Raw genomic sequence first — 24,690 nt, forward strand, 5'->3', positions numbered from 1 at the left:
AGACCTCCTCTCTAATGCTGCTGTCAAGTTAGCCCCACTAGACCTCCTCTCTAATGCTGCTGTCAAGTTAGCCCCACTAGACCTCCTCTCTAATGCTGCTGTCAAGTTAGCCCCACTAGACCTCCTCTCTAATGCGGCTGTCACGCTGCTCTTCTCTCCAGCCCCAGAACATTCTGCTGACCTCCGATGCTCCTCTGGGGGACATCAAGATCGTGGACTTTGGTCTGTCCAGGATGGTGAGCAGCAGTCAGGAGCTCAGAGAGATCATGGGGACCCCGGAGTATGTGGGTGAGTAGAGCAGCAAACAACACAACCCCTGTCCTGACCGGCAGCCATGTTGTTATGACCGTCATGGTCACTCCACTCAGCATGTCAAAAGTCTTCAATGGGGTAGTTCACCCCCAAAGTGAATAAGTCGTTTTTTTTCTTTTGCAGCTCCAGAAATCCTGAATTACGAACCGATTAGCACTGCGACAGATATGTGGTGAGTGGCATTTCACTGTATCTTATTGCAGTGGTTCTTAAACCTCTCCTCGGGACCCTCCGCCATTCCATGTACTTGATCTATTCCAGAGATAGCACACCTGATTCAAATAGTCAACTAATCATCAAGCCCTTCACTAGGTCAATCAGGTGAGCTAGTTCAGGGCTACATTAAAACTGTGAAATGTCTCTGGGTCCCCGAGGGGAGGTTTGAGAACCAACAGTATGTTGTATGTGTTGTGATTTGTTTTATCAAATAGCTTCTTTGAGAGAGCGAGAGAGATACAAGGGAAAACTTCACACATGTAAGAAAACAGCATCATTCCCTAAATTATGAGTTTATCTCAGAGGGAAAAGCTTCAGCTCATTTCCTGTGGCTGTATATACACTATATATACAGCAGTATGTGGACACCCCTTCAAATTAGTGGATTTGGCTATTTCAGCCACACCCGTTGCTGACAGGTGTATAAAATCGAGCACGCAGCCATGCAATCTTCATAGGTGAACATTGGCAGTAGAATGGTCTTTCTGAAGAGCTCAGTGACTCTCAACGTGGCACCGTCATAGGATGCCACCTTTCCAGCAAGTCAGTTTGTAAAATGTATTCCCTGCTTGAGCTGCCCCAGTCAACTGTAAGTGCTGTTATTGTGAAGTGGAAATCTCTAGGAGCAACAACGGCTCAGCCTCAAAGTGGTAGGCCACACAAGCTCACAGAACAAGACCACAGAGTGCTGTAGCGCTTAAAAATTGTCTGTCCTCGGTTGCAACACTCACTACCGAGTTCCAAACTGCCTCTGGAAGCAACGTCAGCACAATAACTGTTTGTCGGGAGCTTCATGAAATGAGTTTCCATGGCCGAGCAGTCGCACACAAGCCTAAGATCACCATCCGCAATCTCAAGTGTCGGCTGGAGTGGTGTAAAGCTCGCTGCCATTGGACTCTGGAGCAGTGGAAACGTGTTCTCTGGAGTGATAATCACGCTTTACCATCTGGAGGTCCGACGGACGAATCTGGGTTTGGTGGATGCCAGGAGAACGCTACCTCCCCCAATGAATAGTGCCAACTGTAAAGTTTGGTGGAGGAGGAATAATGGTCTGGGGCTGTTTTTCATGGTTCGGGGTAGGCCGCTTAGTCCAGTGAAGAGACATTTTAACCCTACAGCATACAATGACATTCTAGACGATTCTGTGCTTCCAACTTTAAGGCAACAGTTTGGGGAAGGCCCTTTCCTGTTTCATACAGAAATGGTTTGTTGAGATTGGTGTGGAAGAACTTGACTGGCCTGCACAGAGCCCTGACCTCAACCCCATCTAACAACTTTGGGATTAATTGGAACGCAGACTGCGAACCTGGCCTAATCGCCCGACATCAGTGTCCAACCTCACTAATGCTCTTGTGGCTGAATGGAAGCAAGTCCCCGCAGCAATGTTCCAACATCTAGTGGAAAGCCTTTCCAGAAGAGTGGAGGCTGTAATAGCAGCAAAGGGGGGGGAACAACTCCATATTAACGCCCATGATTTTGGAATGAGATGTTCGACGAGCAGGTGTCCACGTACTTTTGATCATGTAGTGTATATATTTGTCCAACTGTTTTGTCACTGTATGTGTCTGACAGGAGTATTGGGGTGCTGACCTACGTGATGCTGACGGGTACCTCTCCCTTCCTGGGGGAGGACAAGCAGGAGACCTTCCTCAACATCTCCCAGATCAACGTCAGTTACCAGGAGGAGGAGCTGGAGCATCTAGACCAGGCCGCCATCGCCTTCATCAAGGTCCTGCTCATCAAAGAACCCCAGTGAGTAATGTGGTCATTGGGGGGTGGGGGTTCTAAGCTGACATGTGGAATTGTTTTAAGAAGGTCATACCATGGATCATTTAGCTATTTGACTTTAAGTTCTGAATTTTAGGTATACATTTATTATTTTTTATTATTTGGCCTTTACTACTGTAGCCCATAGAAACTAATTGAATAACACATTCATGAATGGCAAAAAAAGACAGTCAAAAAAGATATCACAAGGAATAAGGTTTTTAAGTGTCTGTCCTATATCTAGGAAATATTATTGTTTTTTTTAACACATTTAACGCCTTATTTTTGTTAACACAAAGCTACCTCCATACTGCCATTCATGTGTACCTTTAGACAAGTCCCGTAGAGTAAAACGGAGATCACCATTGTGTTTATGAGAGTCTCGTGGTCATATTAGTTTTGTAGGCCAAATCGTTCGGATTCTACAGACGTAGAAGTCTCCTGGTCTGACAAACAGCACTGTAGCTCTGCCACTTTCCACTACAGGTGGATGTGGTAGATTGAGACGCAGCCCATACAAAAAAAATGTATCTCCAACTTAAACGGACAGATTTTGATGGGGATTTTCGTATTATGTTACTTAGATTCACGCACCGGTGCGTCAATAGACTCTAGGGGTTTAAACACAATATTAATCTTATGTACAGTACCAGTCAAAAGTTTGGACACACCTACTCATTCCAGGGTTTTTCTTTATTTTTACTATTTTCTACATTGTAGAATAATAGTAAAGACATCAAAACTATGAAATAACACATATGGAATCATGTAGTAACCAAAAAAGTGTTAAACAAATATTCCATATTTTATTTTCTTCAAAGTAGCCACCCTTTGCCTTGATGACAGCTTTGCACACTCTTGGCTTTTTCTCAACCAGCTTCACCTGGAATGCTTTTCCAACAGTCTTGAAGGAGTTCACACATATGCTGAGCACTTGTTGGCTGCTTTTCCTTCACTCTGCGGTCCAACTCATCCCAAACCATCTCAATTGGGTTGAGGTCGCGTGATTGTGGAGGCCAGGTCATCTGATGCAGCACTCCATCACTCTTCTTCTTGGTCAAATAGTCCTTACACAGCCTGGAGGTGTGTTTTGGGTCATTGTCCTGTTGAAAACAAATTATAGTCCCACTAAGCGCAAATCAGATGGGATGGCGTATCGCTGTGGTAGCCATGCTGGTTAAGTGTGCCTATCTCCCGAGTGGCGCAGTGGTCTAAGGCACTGCATCGCAGTGCTAGCTGTGCCACTAGAGATCCTGGTTCGAAACCAGGCTCTGTCGTAGCTGGCCGTGACCGAGAGACCCATGGGGCGGCGCACAATTGGCCCAGCGTCGTCCAGGGTAGGGGAGGGAATGGCCAGCAGGGATGTAGCTCAGTTGGTAGAGCATGGTGTTTGCAACGCCAGGGTTGTGGGTTCGATTCCCACGGGGGGCCAGTATGAAAAAAATAAAAATAATAATAATAATAAAATGTATGCACTCACTAACTGTAAGTCGCTCTGGATAAGAGCGTCTGCTAAATGACTAAAATGTAAATGTAAAATGTTGAATTCTAAATAAATCACAGACAGTGTCACCAGCAAAGCACCATCACACCTCCTCCTCCATGCTTCACGGTGGGAACCAAAAATCTCACATTTTGACTCATCAGACCAAAGGACCGATTTCCACCGGTCTAATATCCATTGCTCGTGTTTCTTGGCCAAAGCAAGTCTCTTCTTATTATTGGTGTCCTTTAGTAGTGGTTTCTTTGCAGCAATTTGACCATGAAGGCCAGATTCACGCAGTCTCCTCTGAACAGTTGATGTTGAGATGTGTCTGTTACTTGAACTCTGTGAAGCATTTATTTGGGCTGCAATCTGAGGTGCAGTTAACTCTAATGAACTTATCCTCTGCAGCAGAGGTAACTCTGGGTCTTCCTTTCCTGTGGCGGTCCTCATGAGACGCAGTTTCATCATAGCGCTTGATGGTTTTTGCGACTGCACTTGAAGAAACTCGAAGTTCTTGAAATTTTCCAGATTGACTGACCTTCATGTCTTAAAGTAATGATGGACTGTTGTTTCTCTTTGCTTATTTGAGCTGTTCTTGCCATAATATGGACTTTTACCAAATAGGGCTATCTTCTGTATACCAACCCCTACCTTGTCACAACACAACTGATTGGCTCAAACGCATTAAGAAGGAAAGAAATTCCACAAAATAACTTTTAAGAAGGCACACCTGTTAATTGAAATGCATTCCAGGTGACTATCTCATGAAGCTGGTTGAGAGAATGCCAAGAGTGTGATAAGCTGTCATCAAGGCAAAGGGTGGCTACTTTGAAGAATCACAAAATTCTTGCATTAGGAGGAACCCAGGGCCAACCGCACCAGCATATGGTCTCACAAGGGGTCTGAGGATCTCATCTCGGTACCTAATGGCAGTCAGGCTACCTACATTTACATTTAGGTACCTCTGGCGAGCACATGGAGGGCTGTGCGGCCCCCCAAAGAAATGCCACCCCACACCATGACTGACCCATGGAAACCGGTCATGCTGGAGGATGTTGCAGGCAGCAGAACGTTCTCCACGGCGTCTCCAGACTCTGTCACGTCTGTCACATGTGCTCAGTGTGAACCTGCTTTCATCTGTGAAGAGCACAGGGCACCAGTGGTGAATTTGCCAATCTTGGTGTTCTCTGGCAAATGCCAAACGTCCTGCACGGTGTTGGGCTGTAAGCACAACCCCCACCTGTGGACATCGGGCCCTCATACCACCCTCATGGAGTCTGTTTCTGACCGTTTGAGCAGACACATGCACATTTGTGGCCTGCTGGAGGTCATTTTGCAGGGCTCTGGCAGTGCTCCTCCTGCTCCTCCTTGCACAAAGGCGGAGGTAGCGGTCCTGCTGCTGGGTTGTTGCCCTCCTACGGTCTCCTCCACGTCTCCTGATGTACTGGCCTGTCTCCTGGTAGCGCCTCCATGCTCTGGACACTACGCTGACAGACACAGCAAACCTTCTTGCCACAGCTCGCATTGATGTGCCATCATGGATGAGCTGCACTTCCTGAGCCACTTGTGTGGGTTGTAGACTCCGTCTCATGCTACCACTAGAGTGAAAGCACCGCCAGCATTCAAAAGTGACCAAAACATCAGCCAGGAAGCATAGGAACTGAGAAGTGGTCTGTGGTCACCACCTGCAGAACCACTTCTTTATTGGGGGTGTCTTGCGAATTGCCTATAATTTCCACCTGTTGTCTATTCCATTTGCACAACAGCATGTGACATTTGTCAATCAGTGTTGCTTCCTAAGTGGACAGTTTGATTTCACAGAAGTGTGATTGACTTGGAGTTACATTGTGTTGTTTAAGTGTTCCCTTAATTTTTTTGAGCAGTGTATGTGTGTATATACATGTATATGTGGGGTCACATAGAAATGTCCTTGTTTTCCATCAAATAGTTTGAATAGGAAATATAGCAAAATGAATAGGAAATGTAGTCATTGACAAGGTTAGAAATAATGATTTTTAGTTGAAATAATAATTGTGTCCTTCAAACTTTGCTTTCGTCAAAGAATCCTCCATTTGCAGCAATTACAGCCTTGCAGACCTTTGGCATTCTAGTTGTCAATTTGTTGAGGTAATCTGAAGAGATTTCACCCCATGCTTCCTGAAGCACTTCCCACAAGTTGGATTGGCTTGATGGGCACTTCTTACGTACCATATGGTCAAGCTGCTCCCACAACAGCACAATAGGGTTGAGATCCGGTGACTGTGCTGGCCACTACATTATAGACAGAATACCAGCTGACTGCTTCTTCCCTAAATAGTTATTGCGTAGTTTGGAGCTGTGCTTTGGGTCATTGTCCTGTTGTAGGAGGAAATTGGTTCCAATCAAGTGCCGTCCACAGGGTATGGCATGGCGTTGCAAAGTGGAGTGATAGCCTTCCTTCTTCAAGATCCCTTTTACCCTGTACAAATCTCCTATTTTACCACCACCAAAGCACCACCTGACCATCACATTGCCTCCACCATGCATGACAGATGGCATCAAGCACTCCTCCAGCATCTTTTCATTTGGTCTGCGTCTCACAAATGTTCTTCTTTGTGATCCAAACACCTCAAACTTCAATTCGTCTGTCCATAACACTTTTTTCCAATCTTCCTCTGTCCAGTGTCTGTGTTCTTTTGCTCATATTAATATTTTACTTTTATTGGCCAATCTGAGATATGGCTTTTTCTTTACAACTCTGCCTAGAAGGTCAGCATCCCGGAGTCGCCTCTTGAAGCTGCCAGTTGAGGACCTGTGAGGCGTCTTGTTTCTCAAACTAGACACTCATGTATTTGTCCTCTTGCTCAGTTGTGCACCGGGGCCTCCCACTCCTCTTTCTATTCTGGTTAGAGCCAGTTTGCGCTGTTCTGTGAAGGGAGTAGGCAATTTCTCGTATGGAATAGCCTTCATTTCTCAGAACAAGAATAGACTGATGAGTTTCAGAAGAAAGCTATTTGTTTCTGGCCATTTTGAGCCTGTAATCGAACCCACAATTGCTGATTCTCCAGATACTCAACTAGTCTCAAGAAGGCCAGTTTTATTGCTTCTTTAATCAGCACAACAGTTTTCAGCTGTGCTAACATAATTGCAAAAGGGTATATATATATAATATGTATGTATATGTGTGTGTGTTTTTTGTGTAGAGGTGAATGGTAGGAGAGAGAGTACTGAAAGAGCAGTGGGCCAGATTAGACCGCCAGACCACCCCAGGCCACAAACATGTATTCTATAAACAGTAGAATAGGTCCCTTGGGCAATCAAATCCACAGCCTTGGTGTTGAAAGTGCCATGCTCGCTCAAACCCACCAAGCCATCGGAGAAGGTGGATATGGGGGTTGGAGTTCCCATCGATTCCCTGGCATTCTCCTTTCTCCCAACAGGAACCGTGCCACGGCAGAAGACTGCCTGCAGCACCAGTGGCTCCAGACAAAAGAGAAAAAGGAAGCAGAGGCGACAGTAGAGGTGAAAGGGACTATCAGCCCCACCAAGTGCACCTCTGACCCAGCCAGTCCCGAGAGCCCCATCAGGGGGGAGGAGGAGGAGGAAGGCCCCGAAACGGAGGAGCTGATCGTGGTGGCGGCGTACGCACTGGGCCACTGCCGCCAGTCAACAGACAAGGAGGTCATGAACCCCGACCAGAAGGCCATCTCCAAACGCTTCAAGTTCGAGGAGCCCTTCAGCGCCCTCCAAGAGGTTCCTGGGGAGTTCATTTACTGAAGGAGACAGACACCCACACACACACACACACACACACACACACACACACACATCTCATCCTCTACACTAGGGGGTCCTGGAGAGCTTGTGGTGGTGCTGGGTCTCCCTCCTGCCCTTTACTGACACACCAGATAATTCAGACTGTCACGGCCCTGATTAGTTGCTTAGTAGAATCAGGTGCATTAGTGATGGGCTGGAGCAAGAGCCTGCACCACCCAGTAGTTTGCAAAAATAACCTGGGTGGGAGAACTCCTGCTCTTACATCTAGGAGAAAGCAGTTCAAAACATTGCACTTACAAACCAGAAGAAACATGTCACACTTTTCTAACCCACCTCATGGTCTGAATTCGTAAGCCAAACAGTTCTTTTTGGTCAATTTTTCCCCGTATAGATCCTGTCGTTACCCCAGACTAAACCTTGTTGTAACGTTACTCCAGACTAAGCCTTGTTGTAACGTTACTCCAGACTAAGCCTTGTTGTGACATTACTCCAGACTAAGCCTTGTTGCGACGTTACTCCAGACTAAGCCTTGTTGTGACATTACTCCAGACTAAGCCTTGTTGCGACGTTACTCCAGACTAAGCCTTGTTGTGACATTACTCCAGACTAAGCCTTGTTGTGACATTACTCCAGACTAAGCCTTGTTGTGACATTACTCCAGACTAAGCCTTGTTGCGACGTTACTCCAGACTAAGCCTTGTTGTGACATTACTCCAGACTAAGCCTTGTTGTGACATTACTCCAGACTAAGCCTTGTTGCGACGTTACTCCAGACTAAGCCTTGTTGTGACATTACTCCAGACTAAGCCTTGTTGCGACGTTACTCCAGACTAAGCCTTGTTGTGACATTACTCCAGACTAAGCCTTGTTGTGACATTACTCCAGACTAAGCCTTGTTGTGACATTACTCCAGACTAAGCCTTGTTGTGATGCTTTGTTTTCTTTTGTTTTCTTCTTCTTTGGTGCCATGCTGGGATAATTAGAGATGACTTGGGCCATAAATGGAATTGCATCTTTTTTGTCCATGTTTAGGTCTGCCATCTCTTTTCTTAAGGTATTTTGTTTATGTTTAAGGTTATAGATATATTCTGTAAGGTGAAAGGGGGGGGTTAACTATATATATGAAACAAAGATTATGTTGATTTAAGAGTACGTCTCTAAATAATGATGTTGAAAAAGCCATTGCACACGTTTGACCCAGAACTGGGAACATCCCATGCGGATAAGAGCGTCTGCTAAAGGATGTAAATGTCATGTAAACGTTTCAATCTCCTCAGCTATAATTGACACGTGTATATGCAGAGAGTTCATTGTAGTCTCCATCAAACGAGAAGCTTCTTATTATGGGATGTTCTACTGTAAATAAAGTTACGTCTCTTAAACCTTATTCTGAGTAGCATTTGGTTTTTGATACTGAATTGAAGCCTTGAATGAAGACATATTTATTTCAGAGGAGATGGTGTGTGTGTGTGTGTGTGTGTGGATGCGCCAACTGTGTGGACATACTGGCAGCTGTGCCCGCTGGGTGAGGTGAAGGGAAGCGTCAGTGATTCCTATACAGCTGTTAGTAAAGAAGACAACTCTAGCCTCGCAGGTTCTCTCCTCCTCCATTTCCTTGTCCATCTCTCCTCCTCCATTTCCTTGTCCATCTCTCCTCCTCCATTTCCTTGTCCATCTCTCCTCCTCCATTTCCTTGTCCATCTCTCCCCCTCCACTTCTCATGGTTGGCTTTCCAGTGTGTGTTCTTTCTACTAACAACCTCCAACACAATTATCTTATGGAAGAAGTTATTGAGCCCCAACACAATTATCTTAAGGAAGAAGTTATTGAGCCAGCAATTTGGATATAAACATTTTCTAGTAGTCCATTGGGTAAGTCATGTCTTTGGTGCACCAAAAATGAACATACAGAATTGTGATTTTCTATTTTATTTGTGGGTAGATTTGTGTTGGGGGTAGATTAGCTTTAATATTGGAGATAGATTGTAACTTCCATCAATTTAATTCTCTGCATCACTTCCAATCCCCCATTTTTTTTTTTATCTCAAATATATATGCATATACATACATACACATACATATACACATATATACATACATATACATATCCTTTAAAAATATATATTTCCCTTTATTACTTTCCAACCCCATCACCCCTTCCCTAATTGGAGTAAACTAGTGAACAACAATGATTAGGCCTCTACTTCCAGCTTATACTTACTATATACATTTTATGGACACAGTCAATTTTACAATAATTATATTTTGATTGTTTTTACTCCTGAACTTCCTCTACCCTCAAACTCTCCGATAATTTTCATGATGTCCATCCGGTTTGCTTCTATATGCCATATCTTTCTAACTGTGCTCTTTCACAAAAGCTCTCAACCTATAACCTATATACTTATTATGGACACAGTATGCTTTACATTAGTTATCTTGTTGCTATTAGTTGTTGTTAGTTGATATTAGTCCCATCCTTCAACTCCATTCAACACCTCCCATCTATCTCTTAACACCATCCATATTGGATTTCTATTTGCCATATATTTTTCAACTGTACTGTGATGTTTTACAAATGTTCTGAACCCTTCTATTCTCATTGTTTCCACAGATTGTAAATTGAAAATAAACATTTTTGCTAAAAGTATTATTATATTATTGATCGATTGACTATGACTTTTCAGATCACCCAGTAGTGCTATCTGCAGGGTTAGCTCCAGGTAAATATTGCAATCCTTCAGCCATTCCTGGACCTGTGTCCAAAAACAAGCTACATTTTACATTTTAGTCATTTAGCAGACGCTCTTATCCAGAGCGACTTACAGTTAGTGAGTGCATACATGTTTTCATGCAAATGGACAGGACCAAAACAAATGATCTAATGATTCTGTCTCTTCGCAGCAAAATCTGCAGAGCTGGGAAGATTGTATCCCCAATATCAATAACATTCTATTGGTAGCAAGAATTTTGTATAATAATTTAAATGGAAAAAATGCTAAGTTTTGAATCCGGCGTCGATTTGCGTATCAGTTCATAAACACTATGCCATGGAATCGGTACGTCAAAAATCTCTTCCCAACTATTTTGCAATCTATATGGGACAGCTGTCAATCCTTTGGTCCTTAAATGAAACTGGTATACTTTTTTATTTATCACAGTTTTCTTTAACCAATTATGGTCTTTAATGCAGGGCTGACAGACAAGTTTCTTACTTTTTCCCCCTTCCACTTTCCTCTTCTTTAGTAAGTTGTAAACTGTCAAGAGGAGTAAAACAAGGTTGTCCACTATCGGCATTTATATTTATTATGGCCATCGAAATGTTAGCTATTAAAATCAGATCCAACAATAATATCAAGGGATTAGAAATCCAGGGCTTAAAAACAAAGGTATCATTGTACGCTGATAATTCATGTTGTTTTCTTTTAAATCCACAACTAGAATCCCTCCACAGCCTCATAGAGGATCTAGATACATTTTCTAGCCTCTCTGGATTACAACCAAATTATGATAAATGTACTATATTACTTATTGGATCACTAAAAAATAAAAAATGTACATTACCATGTAGTTTACTGATAAAATGTTCTGATGGTGATGTGGATATACTCGGAATACATATCCCAAATAAAATAAATGATCTCACTCCAATTGATCTTACTACCATGGAAAGGAAAATACCTGTCTATTTGTGGAAAAATCACCCTGATTAACTCGTTAGTATTATCCCAGTTTACCTATTTGCTTATGGTCTTGCCTATGCCTAGCGAACAGTTTTTTAAATTATATGAGACAAAATTATTCCATTTTATTTGGAACGGCAAGCCAGACAAAATTAAATGGGCCTATTTATATAATGAATATGAATTCGGAGGACAGAAATGATTAAATATTAAAGCATTAGACCTATCACTAAAAGCTTCAGTCATACAAAAGTTATACTTAAATCCGAACTGGTTCTCTAGCAAATTAGTAAGATTGTCTCACCCCATGTTCAAGAATGGCCTTTTCCCCTTTATTCAGATTACAACCTCTCACTTTCAGTTATTTGAAAAGGAAATCATCTCCCAAATATTTCTAAAACAAGCCATAGAAAGTTGGTTGCAATTTCAATTTAATCCTCCAGAAACGACAGAACAAATAATGCAACAAATATTGTTGTTAAACTCAAATATAGTAATTGATAAAAAAAACATTATTCTTTGAAAAATGTTTTAAAAAGGTATAATCTTCGTAAATGATATCATATGTAGGACTTGTGGAGTTATGTCGCACATGCACCAAACAAAAACATATGGAAATGTCTGCTCTACCCAAAATTACAACCAAATAATTGCAGCATTACCGCAAAAATAGAAATATCCAACAATACCTTTTTAATTCTATACATTTTGCTAGAATTTTTGCATCACAACACTGAAGTGTAACTTAATCCTTTACAAGGTATGAGTCTGGGTAGAATGATAAATTGTATTTGTCAGGAACACAATAAGGATGGGGTCTATATATATTTTATATGTTATGTCTACACAGATATATATGTTTTTCTCCTAAATGACCACTAGATGGCGATGTTGGCTCTATTCTGGGACCTACACATGAGCCGTTCACATTCCTTAAAAGTGCATCCTTTCTTCCTCCCCTCGTGATCGAACGGGTGAGCGCAAGGCCTCCATCACATAGCTTTCACCTGTCGGGGTCATTTCTAATCAGTGATTAGTATAAGTCATGCTTGTTTGACACTATATAAACCTTGATTCATAAAGGGCTGTTTCTATATTCACTCCAACCTGATGTAGCCAGTTTGGGAGAGGTGAGGAACAGCTATGGAACATGGCTTTGTGGTGCAATGGAATAATATATTTATGTGAGCCATCTTATTTGCTCTGACAGTAAAGTGTGGTCTGTCATCTTAAAATATACCTTACCAAGTATATCTTTCTTTTTAATGGCATTGTTGAACTATTGTAGCCTACTGTTCCAACATGAAGGCCTACTGTGAAATGGCAAACATTGGCACAAATACAAACTATAGACAAGTTTTCTTTTAATATATATTCAAAGGGCTCACGGAGACAAATCTCAACATGTCAGATAAATATTGCAATTGATTTCCTGCTGCCAGGAGTGGTGTTTAATTCAAATCTAAATGTCTAAATATTTCAAAGATTGTATACTTATCTAAATTTACCCATTTTTGAACATTTTAGGAAATTAATTGTTTATAGAGGATTATAAGTCCTAACTGAAAAGCTTTGAATTACACAAATAGGAAACATAAGTTGAATCATGTTGTTAATCAAAATGTGACATTTCAGTATTTGGCTGACTTAATTGAACCCAATCATTTTTGACAATGCATGTTGGCGGACCTACCTAATCAAGCCAATTTGTGTCACCCCTCCCTCACGACTGTGAAGACAGGATAAACCTGTAGTGTAGGGCAACTGTGTATTTCTGCTAAATGCGTAACGTCTTAAATGTTAATTCAACGGTCAGTTAGTCGGTCATTGTTGGAATTCAGTCTGGATTTTTGATTAAATGAATAAGCATCACCCCAGTGATTATACTAACATACCGAGGGGACTGGCGAAGGAATTGCATAGCGATACACCTCTCAGAACGCTGTCATAAATTAAGCACTGCACCAATAACATGCTGAACATGGAACTCCAGAATAATGAATTGTTGTGACGGACTGCTTGACAAGGGGACATTTGTCACCTGCTCCCCCCGACAGCTATAGTTTCTATTAGAATACCCGCAACCCCATATGAACTGCCCCAACAGCTATAGTCTACATTAAAAGACACACACCTTCATATTAACTGTCTCTCTGACTGCCATTCTAGTTAATTTGGAGAAACTGATGTATGCGTGTCGATAGGAGGTATTGCAGGGCTGTCGAGTCTTTCATATTCAGAGAAAGGGTTGGTGCTACATTCTGATGTGGGAACCTATGGAAGAAAGCAGTCTGGGGACAGCCTATTTGTAGCAGAGGTGTAGTTCACTGAACTTGCGCCTTACCTTTAGCTCCCCGAACTAATCCCTAGGCTTTAGCTCAGTTGGCTGATACTGTCTTGTGTTGCAGACAGCCTCGGGTTCAAACCCAGTTGGTCATAGTTCCACAGCTCTTTCACACTAGTGTGGATGAAGGAAAGGAAACATGGAGAGGAATCATCTTCAGGAATCATCTTCAGGAATCATCTTCAGGCTACTGACGTTTCGCTTCCTGAAGGATTTTTGAATGACACTGATAATATTGTCCTGTAGAGGGCAGCATTGCCTTTCACAATGTTCAGACTCATCAATCCTTTGTCTGTGGTGTCTGTTGATGTTTGGCAGAGGCCAATAGCACAGACTTACAGAAGGATATTGGCAGTGAAATACAGTAACTTTCCTTGGAAACTGATGGGAAAGGGTTTCATCACAAGGGGAAAGAACTGTGGAAAGAACTGGCGAAGACACAGCTTCTACTAAATTTTATCTGTCCTTGTCATTGGGCCTGAAAATGACTAGTAGAAAACCCTATAGGACTACTATAGAAAACTACTATAGAAAACCCTATAGGAATACTATAGAAAACTACTATAGAAAACCCTATAGGAATACTATAGAAAACTACTATAGAAAACCCTATAGGACTACTATAGAAAACTACTATAGAAAACCCTATAGGACTACTATAGAAAACTACTATAGAAAACCCTATAGGACTACTATAGAAAACTACTATAGAAAACCCTATAGGACTACTATAGAAAACTACTATAGAAAACCCTATAGGACTACTATAGAAAACTACTATAGAAAACCCAATAGGACTACTATAGAAAACTACTATAGAAAACCCTATAGGAATACTATAGAAAACTACTATAGAAAACCCAATAGGACTACTATAGAAAACTACTATAGAAAACCCTATAGGAATACTATAGAAAACGACTATAGAAAACCCTATAGGAATACTATAGAAAACGACTATAGAAAACCCTATAGGACTACTTCTAGGTTAAAATCATCCATCAATTTTCATCCACTGTCATCCACCACTTCTTCTGGTGTTGACGCGTTATAACTTGTCTATCATTAATTAGTGCCTGGTATGTGTTTCCCTGCTTTTATTTGATATCAGAATCTGTCATTTGTCCATGTCTCTGTGCCAGCTCTTTGTAGATTCTAGTGCAGTGGCTCCATAATACGGCAAAACAACTCATTGAGATGATGCCCTTGTCGGTGGAATGAGATATAGCCCCTAATCGGTGTATTTCAGTCAGGATAACAACTGAAATGGGAGGCAATGAAAGATCTCTCTCATTATGTAATTCAAATGCAGCACAATTCTCCCATCACCAATACAACAGCATGCAAGAGCCCTCTTAGTTCACCTTAATTCATTCCCTATCAATTACACAGTTAAATGTGTCCAAATGCATTAAGCCATCTTTTTTTTTTGTGTTGGTTTTTGTTGATGACATCACTTCTCTAGCAGGATCCCAGGGTTTTTTGTTCATCGAGACAGTTGTGAGGACAGAAGCGCTTGACTTGCACCAGATTTATAGAAGGCCCTATTTCCATAGTAAGAATAGCCCTTGGCTTAGTTGGAAACCCCTTCAGCACATGAGAGGGGCAACAACAAGAGAAGGCAGCGGTCTGATGTCTTTACTAATGTTCTGTCTGACCACTGTCGTTATGTTCCAGTGTCTTAAGGAATCCTCAAAAACCTGTCTTCAATGTCCGTCCCCACACTCTAGGCCGGTCCCTATGGCTGGGCTCCAATTCCGCTTCCTTCTCCTCATGATTGCAACAACAAATGACATGCCTGCGTGCTCCCCCCCCCCCCACCCCCCCTCACTTTCTCACTTCTTACCCATTGCCATGACAACTAGAGTTATCACTCTGAATGGTATTTCACAGGCTAGTCTACTCTATTTCCTCCTCTAAGGAGTGAAAGTTTGCCTCATGCTCGAGTGCTAAATGATCCAGACTTTCCAGACTGTTTAGTGTTACGGTGGCCAGCTCCACATGCTTGTGACTCTTAACTCGTGTTGTACAATGGCCCGGGGACTGCGGGAGGTCCCTGGTTGTACCCCGCAGAGTTGACAACACAACTCAGCCTGTCGCCTTTGATAAGAGCAGGGGGTTCTCGAACACCGGCTCAATGGGAGGCTTATTGTAGCCTTTTGAAGCTGACTGTCTGCAGTCAATACTGTAGCAAAGAGAACCAGAATGCCGCTGTGGCACAGGCTGTCCCATATACTCACCACAGGTGGTGTACTCACAATTTGCAACTCGGGTCACTAGCCGAGGCCAGGTTTCCTAAAAATGTGCACTGTACCATACCACTGGCCAGAAGACACACTACAGATGTAATATGTAATATGATAAAGTCACTTACAGTAGGATTTGGTGTGACACAGAGAATGTTAGCGAACTGTACAAAGAAGTGGGTAAGGACTTCTCCCCAAATTCTAGTGTGGAACACTAGGTTCCCCGCTGCTCCCTGTCTGAATGGATATTATTTGGAGGAAATGAGGAGACTGTAATTGAATTGGTAGATTGTCGCTGCTGACTCCTTGCTGAGCTTGGCCCATTGTTGCAGGCTCAGCTCAAAGGTCACCTGGAGCTGTCCATGGTTCCCTGATACCCACGCCCCCAGACCACAACCTCCCCACATCAAATATGACCCCACTGCTAAAAGTCTCTTTTAGAAGTGGGGTCATATTTGAGACAGAGCCACTCCTAGCTGGGCTAATCAACTGACCAGGCAAGGCCTTGCCCAGGATACATTTCTGGAATGGATGGATGTTGGAGTCCATTAGAAATGTATTTCTTAGACCAATTGCCCAATGAGGAGCACAGCAGCATCAACAAGGATCAACTTCTCCAGTGAACTGAATTTGGGCAGTCTTTTGTATGTAATTCCAGGAGAAGTTGACCTTTCTGCATCTAGAAAATGTCTACTTGGTACATTTGACCAATGTAGTGGAACGGCACGTGACGATAAACTGTACAGGGATGGTGTCTGGAGGTGGATCCAGGGCTAGGAGGGAGGAGATGGGGTGCTGCTTGGATTTCTATCCTAACAAATGGGCTTAGGGTCAATGTACACGAGCAAAGGCCCCCGCCTCCAAGCAATGTCCAGTATCCCTGGTGTTAACCAGGGCTCAGTTTGGCGGCGGTTGTTGTGTACTGTTAAGCTTTCCGTTATTAGCGAAGACTGTTCCTATGATATATTGTGTCTGACACTCAACTAACCTGCGTTAATTTCTTGTGACAGACGTTCAATATTTGGCTATGGATTCTGAGATTATACCCGTGCAAACCCTCAGACCTCTTACGGAAACCATGCATGCATTGGTGTCAGTAGGAGATCCGTGAAGGTTTGAGCTATGCACATATCACGTCAGGACGCGTGCCTTTTTGTGATCATTCTGAGGTTGGAGGTTTTCTAGGGTGAGTCAGAGGTCTTGATGTTGTCTGTAATTGGTTGTATGACTGCGGGAGAACATCGCTATCGTTCATTTACATCCCATTGCAGCCCTGCAAGTAGTCCCCCTGTTGCCTGGCAATATTGAGAGAACAACACACGACTGACTTCCTGCTGTGGACGGATACACTGATACTAATCTAATGTGATGGTGCCACGTACGTGGAATTATGCGTCAAACAGGATGATGAGAAGGGGTTACACGGTGAGAGTGGATATGTAATCACTCTGCTGAGCTTTCCTCCCAGCAAAGCACATCTTCTATATGCCCTGTATATTCCATTCTAATCCTGTGCCATGTTCCTCCGCGCTATCCTAATGATGGTTGTAGCCTCGGTATGGTTGGTTCATGTTGAGACACAGAGGACAGTGACACTATAACCCAGCCCCATTACGTATCTACATACAGTTGAAGTCGGAAGTTTACATACACTTAGGTTGGAGTCATTAAAACTTGTTTTTCAACCACTGTCACGATCGTTTAAAGACGAGAAGGACCAAGGCGCAGCGTGATATGCATTCATATTTATTTCCGTACTGAACACACGACAAAAGAACAAACGAAACGTGAAGTCCAAGGTAGACAAATGACATACCTTTACGGAACAAGATCCCACAACTGACTGGTGCCAAAAGGCTGCCTAAGTATGGTCCCCAATCAGAGACAACGAGCTACAGCTGCCTCTGATTGGGAACCACCCTGGCCAACATAGGTCTAAACGATCTAGAAACTAAACATAGAAATAAACACAACACGAAATATACACACCCTGGCTCAACATTTAAGAGTCCCCAGAGCCAGGCCGTGACAACCACTCCACAAATGTTTTGGCAAGTCGGTTAGGACATCTACTTTGTGCATGACACAAGTAATTTTTCCAACAATTGTTTACAGACAGATTATTTCATTTATAATTCACTGTATCACAATTCCAGTGGGTCAGAAGTTTACATACTCTAAGTTGACTGTGCCTTTAAACAGCTTGGAAAATTCCAGAAAATGATGTCATGGCTTTAGAAGATTCTGATAGGCTAATTGACATAATTTGAGTCAATTGAAGGTGTACCTGTGGATGTATTTCAAGGCCTACCTTCAAACTCAGTGCCTCTTTGCTTGACATCATGGGAAAATCAAAAGAAATCAGCCAAGACCTCAGAAAAAAGATTGTAGACCTCCACAAGTCTGGTTCATCCTTGGGAGCAATTTCCAAATGCCTGAAGGTACCACGTTCATCTGTACAAACAATAGTACGCAAGTATAAACACCATGGGACCACGCAGCCATCATAACGCTCAGGAAGGAGACGCGTTCTGTCTCCTAGAGATGAACATACTTTGGTGCGAAAGGAACTTGTGAAGATGCAGGAGGAAACCGGTACAAAAGTATCTATATCCACAGTAAAACGAGTCCTATATCGACATAACCTGAAAGGCCGCTCAGCAAGGAAGAAGCCACTGCTCCAAAACCTCCATAAAAAAGCCAGACTACGGTTTGCAACTGCACATGGGGACAAAGATTGTACTTTTTAGAGAAATGTCCTCTGGTCTGATTAAACAAAAATAGAACTGTTTGGCCATAATGACCATCGTTATATTTGGAGGACTAAGGGGGTTGCTTGCAAGCCGAAGAACACCATCCCAACTGTGAAGCACGGGGGTGGCAGCATCATGCTGTGGGGGTGCTTTGCTGCAGGAGGGACTGGTGCACTTGACAAAATAGAAGGCATCATGAGGAAGGAAAATATGTGGATATATTGAAGCAACATCTCAAGACATCAGTCAGGAAGTTAAAGCTTGGTCACAAATGGGTCTTCCAAATGGACAATGACCCCAAGCATACTTCCAAAGTTGTGGCAAAATGGCTTAAGGACAACCAAGTCAAGGTATTGGTGTGGCCATCACAAAGCCCTGACCTCAATCCTATAGAACATTTGTGGGCAGAACTGAAAAAGCGTGTGTGAGCAAGGAGGCCTACAAACCTGACTCAGTTACACCAGCTCTGTCAGGAGGAATGGGCCAAAATTCACCCAAATTATTGTGGGAAGCTTGTGGAAGGCTACCCAAAATGTTTGACCCAAGTTAAACAATTTAAAGGCAATGCTACCAAATACTAATTGAGTGTATGTAAACTTCTGACCCACTGGGAATGTGATGAAAGAAATAAAAGCTGAAAGAAATCATTTTCTCTACTATTATTCTGACATTTCACATTCATAAAATAGGGTGGTGATCCTAACTGACCTAAGACAGGGAATTTTTACTAGGAGTAAATGTCAGGAATTGTGAAAAACTGAGTTTAAATGTATTTGGCTAAGGTGTATGTAAACTTCCGACTTCAACTGTAGATCTGTAGGATTGATTTAGCTCGTATTCTGCTGCTAATGTCCTCATACTTTCTGACTCTGCACCTCCACTGACCATTCCTGGTTAATAACCCAATTCCATCAACAAATCTTAGTCTGATTTCACCACGTTGCACAGAGAAGGTTTTGCTTTCATGGTGACTTAATAAGAGCGTATTTCCGACCGTGTTTTAATCCAAATTGGATGGATCATCCTCAAACGCTTCTGTACTTTAAGGAAGGGCTTACATCAAATGGAAACATGTACAGCAGATCTCTCTCTCTCTCTCTACCCCTCGTCCTCCAACCACGTATAAAGACCAACTCTTTCATTATGGAATGAGAGTTGAGGCCAAAATGCTCTCTCCTTTAAACTGTCTCTCAATGGCAATGGTCGATAGACAAGCTTTTCTGCACCGCTGTGATTTCCACCAATAGGGAGGAGACTCGGATCACAGGGATGCAGCAGGGGTATAGCAGGGGTTGCTGGATTTGAGCACGGATTACTTTCCCCGCCTGGAGGGAGAGAAAGGACTGTCTCCTCTTGTAGATCAGCTTTTGAGTGCAGATGCAGGGAGAGAGAGGGGTGTAGCGCAACAAGAGACTGTCACTGATGGATGGCTGAGTCTCAATCTCTCCCAGTCAATATTACAGCCTCAAAAGAAGTGCTGTTTTAACTGCAACGTCAATGGTGCATCTCATTATAGAACCCACTGATTGCAGATATAATGTAAATATAAACGCAACAATTTCAACGATTTTACTGAGTCACAGTTCATTTATAAGGAAATCAGTCAATTGCAATAAATTCATTAGGCCCTACTCTATTGATTTCACATGACTGGGCAGGGGCGCAGCCATGGGTGGGCCTGGGAGGGTATAGACCACCCACTGGGAAGCCAGGCCCAGCCAATCAGAATGAGTTTTTCCACACGAAAGGGCTTTATTACAGACAGAAATACTCCTCAGCACCCCCACTCCCCTCCTCAGACGATCCCGCAGGTGAAGAAGCCGGATGTGGAGGTCCTGGGCTGGCGTGGTAACACGTGGTCTGCGGTTGTGAGGCCGGATGGACGTACTGCCAAATTCTCTAAAACGACGTTGGAGGCGGCGTATGGTAGAGAAATGAACATTCAATTATATGGCAACAGCTCTGGTGGACATTCCTGCAGTCAGCATGCCAATTGTACGCTCCCTCAACTTGAGACATCTGTGGCATTGTGTTGTTACAAAACTGTTAATTTTAGTGGCCTTTTATTGTCCCCAGCACAAGGTGCACCTGTGTAATGATCATGCTGTTTAATCAGCTTCTTGATATACCACACCTGTCAGGTGGATGGATTATCTTGGCAAAGGATAAATGCTCACTAACAGGGATGTAAACAAATTTGTGCACAACATTTGAGCGAAATAAGCTTTTTGTGTGTATGGAACATTTCTGGTATCTTTTATTTCAGCTCATGAAACATGGGACCAACACTTTACATGTTGCGTTTATATATTTGTTCAGTATAGTTAGATTCACGTAATTTCATAATTCAAAGGTTATAGAATTTTCAAGCACTGGATTTAAGTCAATTTTATTCCAACTTTAGTCAGGCTTTGAACTGTTATAGTGAGAATTGGATGCGCTGATGCCGAAAATAAATTGCCACAGAAGAAAGCTTGAAAAACATTGCACGAAAGCAGCATCTGTAAGAACTGACAGTAGGTGTAGCATCTATAATTCAGTAAGACAAGACCGAGACCAGTGTTCTCAAATTGTCTTAACTGAAAAAGCTCATTCTGAGGCTAAATCGCTCTCTTGTATTGGAGGACACCACCACTTTCCACTTAAGATACATTTTACATTTTAGTCATTTAGCAGACGCTCTTATCCAGAGCGACTTACAGTTAGTGAGTGCATACATTTTTTTTCATACTGGTCCCCCGTGGGAATCGAACCCAAAACCCTGGCGTTGTAAGCGCCATGCTCTACCAACTGAGCTACACTGGACTCTTGTATTGGAGGACGCTTTCCACTTAAGATCACAACTAAGTTAATGCAGATGGGTGTTTCGGCTAGTTTAGGTAATATGCGTAACCATGTTTCTAGGTTAAATGAATGGACAATTATTTCTGAATTGCTTCATGAACAGATCCCAAGAGCATGGGAGTCCCTCACTACCCAAAGAAGATGGGTCACATGATTGTAGAACAACGTAACCCATTTTTAAGAAGACCTTAAATGTATTCATTGTAAAATGCTGATTTTATTGTCTACATGCGATGCGAAAACAAGTCTGCTAACGCGACAGATTGTCCTGTATGTTGCGAAATCGCTCCATAATATGATACAAGACCCCATTCATGATATTCACTCACATAGTCATGAGCAGACATGAGCACAATTTCTAATATTGTCTATATGGGGTGGAGAAACGCTCCATAATGTGTCTATGCTGAGGAAAAGCTCTAGGAAAGATCCCCCTCAGCCAATATGTTGCAAATGGCTCCAGAGAGATGCCACTTACTAAAATCAAAATCATTTTTATTTGTGACATGCTTTGTTAAACGGGTTTAAAATAATAATAATACGATGAGTAATGAATAACTTTGCTATATACATGAGGTACCAGTACCGAGTCGCTGTGCAGGGGTACGAGGTAATTGAGGTAGATATGTACTTATAACTAGGAATAGAGTGACAGATTATAAACAGCAGCATATGTGATGAGTCAAAGTTAGTGCAAAAAGGGGCAATGCAGATAATCCGGGTTAAGTACAGTATTTTACTACTACACTGAACAAATATATAAACGCAACATGTAAAGTGTTGGTCCCATGTTTCATGAGCTGAAATAAAACATCCCAGAAATGTTCCATAAGCACAAAAAAAATGTATTTCTCTCAAATTCTGAGCACACATTTGTTTACATCCTTGTTAGTGAGCATTTCTCCTTTGCCAAGATAATCCATCCACCTGACAGGTGTGGTATATCAAGAAGCTGATTAAACAGCATGATCATTACACAGGTGCACCTTGTGCTGGGGACAATAAAAGGCCACTCTAAAATGTGCAGTTTTTTCACACAACATAATGCCACAGATGTCTCAAGTTGAGGGAGTGTGCAATGATAATTTCTCTACCATAAGCCACCTCCAACATCGTTTTAGAGAATTTGGCAGTACGTCTAACCGTCCTCAACCGCAGACTGTGTATGGCATCGTGTGGGCGAGAGGTTTGCTGATGTCAACGTTGTGAACAGAGAGCCCCAAGGTGGCGGTGGGGTTAAGGTATGGGCAGGCATATGCTACGGACAACGAACACAATTGCATTTTATTGATGGCAATTTCAATGCACAGATATACCATGACAAGATCCTGAGGCCCATTGTCATGCCATTCATCCGCCGCCATCCCCTTATGTTTCAGCATGTTAATGCCGCAAGAATCTGTACACAATTCCTGGAAGCTGAAAAGGTCCAAGTTCTTCCATGGCCTGCATACTCACCAGACATGTCACCCATTGAGCATGTTTGGGATGCTCTGGATCGACATGTCTGACAGCGTGTTCCAGTTCCCGCCAATATCCAGCAACTTCGTACAGCCATTGAAGAGGAGTAGGACAACATTCCAAAGGCCACAATCAACAGCCCGATCAACTCTATGTGAAGCAGATGTTGCGCTGCATGAGGCAAACGGTGGTCACACCAGATACTGACTGGTTATCTGATCCACTCCCCTACTTTTTTTTTTAAGGTATCTGTGACCAGCAGATGCTTATCTGTATTCCCAGTCATGTGAAATCCATAGATTAGGGCCTAATTAATTAATTTAAATTGACTGATTTCCTTATATGAACTGTAACTCAGTAAAATCTTTGAAATCGTTGTGTCTTATATTTTTGCTCAGTGAAATAGTGACGGCAACCTAGTCTTTTGTAAGTGTCATTACTGCAGCTTGACTTCAGACAGAAAATAGTCAATAAGTAACAATTATCACATGACCGTATAACGAGAGAATGAAATGGATGTGGGAGGTCTGTTTGGAGCTAAATGCGGTCCAACTAATTTGACAGAGAATCTGTCAAGCCTCTCTTTAGATTGATTTTGATTTTGATTTGCAGGTCATCATTCTCCTGTTTTGCCATTACATTTTCCAAATGAGCTGGTTGTCCTGATGTTTGGTTGTAATGTGTTTTGTATTACAAGGCTTTTATGGGTTGACTGCGAGTGGCCCTGTCGAAGGCATTTCATAGCCTACATTTATGCATTGGTTATGTATATGCGTTTACACAGGCAGCCCAATTCTGACATTTGCCTTTGGCTGTAGGCCTACACCATATACCATTTAACATTGCTGTGACTTGACGCAGTCCAAACAAACATTATTCCCATGTTTATGTTGAAAAGTAAACAAGCCGATGTATACTGAACAAAAATATAAACGCAACGTGCAACAATTTCAACGATTTTACTGAGTAACAGTGCATTTAAGGAAATCAGTCCATTCAAATAAATTCATTAGGCCCTAATCTATGGATTTCACATGACTGGGCAGGGGGCGCAGCCATGGGTGTGCCTGGGAGGTTATAGGCCCACCCACTTGGGAGTGAGGCCCAGCCAATCAGAATGAGTTTTTCCCCATGAAAGGGCTTTATTACAGACAGAAATACTCCTCAGTTTCATCAGCTGTCTGGGTGGCTGGTCTCAGATGATCCCGCAGGTGAAGAAGCCGGATGTGGAGGTCCTGGGCTGGCGTGGTTACACATGGTCTGCGGTTGTGAAGCCGGTTGGACGTACTGACAAATTCTCTAAACAACATTGGAGGTGGCTTATGGTAGAGAAATGAAAATTCAATTATATGGCAACAGCTCTGGTGGACATTCCTGCAGTCAGCATGCCAATTGCACGCTCCCTCCAAACTGCACGCTCCACCAATGGCGACAGCTAGTCTTACTGGGGTCCGACACATAACGAAAAATACATTAGACACCATACTTTATAATTTATATACACACACACACACTACATGTTAATGTTTTTAAATGTGTGTGTGCATCTATCAGTTACACATACATGTCAGTACATACCAGTAGTGTAAAGTACTTAAGTAAAATTACTTTAAAGTACTACTTAAGTAGTTTTTTGGTTTGATTAATATAAGGAATTTGAAACGATTTATACACTTAAGTATATTTTAGCAACTACATTTACTTTTGATACTTAAGTATATTTAAAATCAAATTATTTTAGACTTTTACTCAAGTAGTATTTTACTTGGTGACTTTCACTTTTAATTGAGTCATTTTCTATTAAGGTATCTTTACTTTTACTC

General features: G+C 42.4%; 1 protein-coding gene across 1 annotated transcript in view; it reads left to right on the forward strand.

The window, feature by feature from the left end:
- The window catches only part of LOC311109377 (serine/threonine-protein kinase 17A-like), a gene marked incomplete at both ends in the record, with an annotated part of 57,402 nt that extends 49,865 nt beyond the window's left edge, over positions 1 to 7,537 (forward strand). The window contains 4 exons of the mRNA XM_084152231.1: positions 162 to 288; positions 436 to 484; positions 2,101 to 2,280; positions 7,201 to 7,537. Of these exons, the coding sequence (XP_084008357.1) occupies positions 162 to 288; positions 436 to 484; positions 2,101 to 2,280; positions 7,201 to 7,537 (693 nt within the window). The remainder of the gene's footprint in view (positions 1 to 161; positions 289 to 435; positions 485 to 2,100; positions 2,281 to 7,200) is intronic.
- Between the last annotated feature and the right edge of the window lie 17,153 nt (positions 7,538 to 24,690).

Source organism: Coregonus lavaretus, assembly GCF_964263955.1.
Source record: "Coregonus lavaretus genome assembly, chromosome: 34".
Classification (NCBI taxonomy): domain Eukaryota; kingdom Metazoa; phylum Chordata; class Actinopteri; order Salmoniformes; family Salmonidae; genus Coregonus; species Coregonus lavaretus.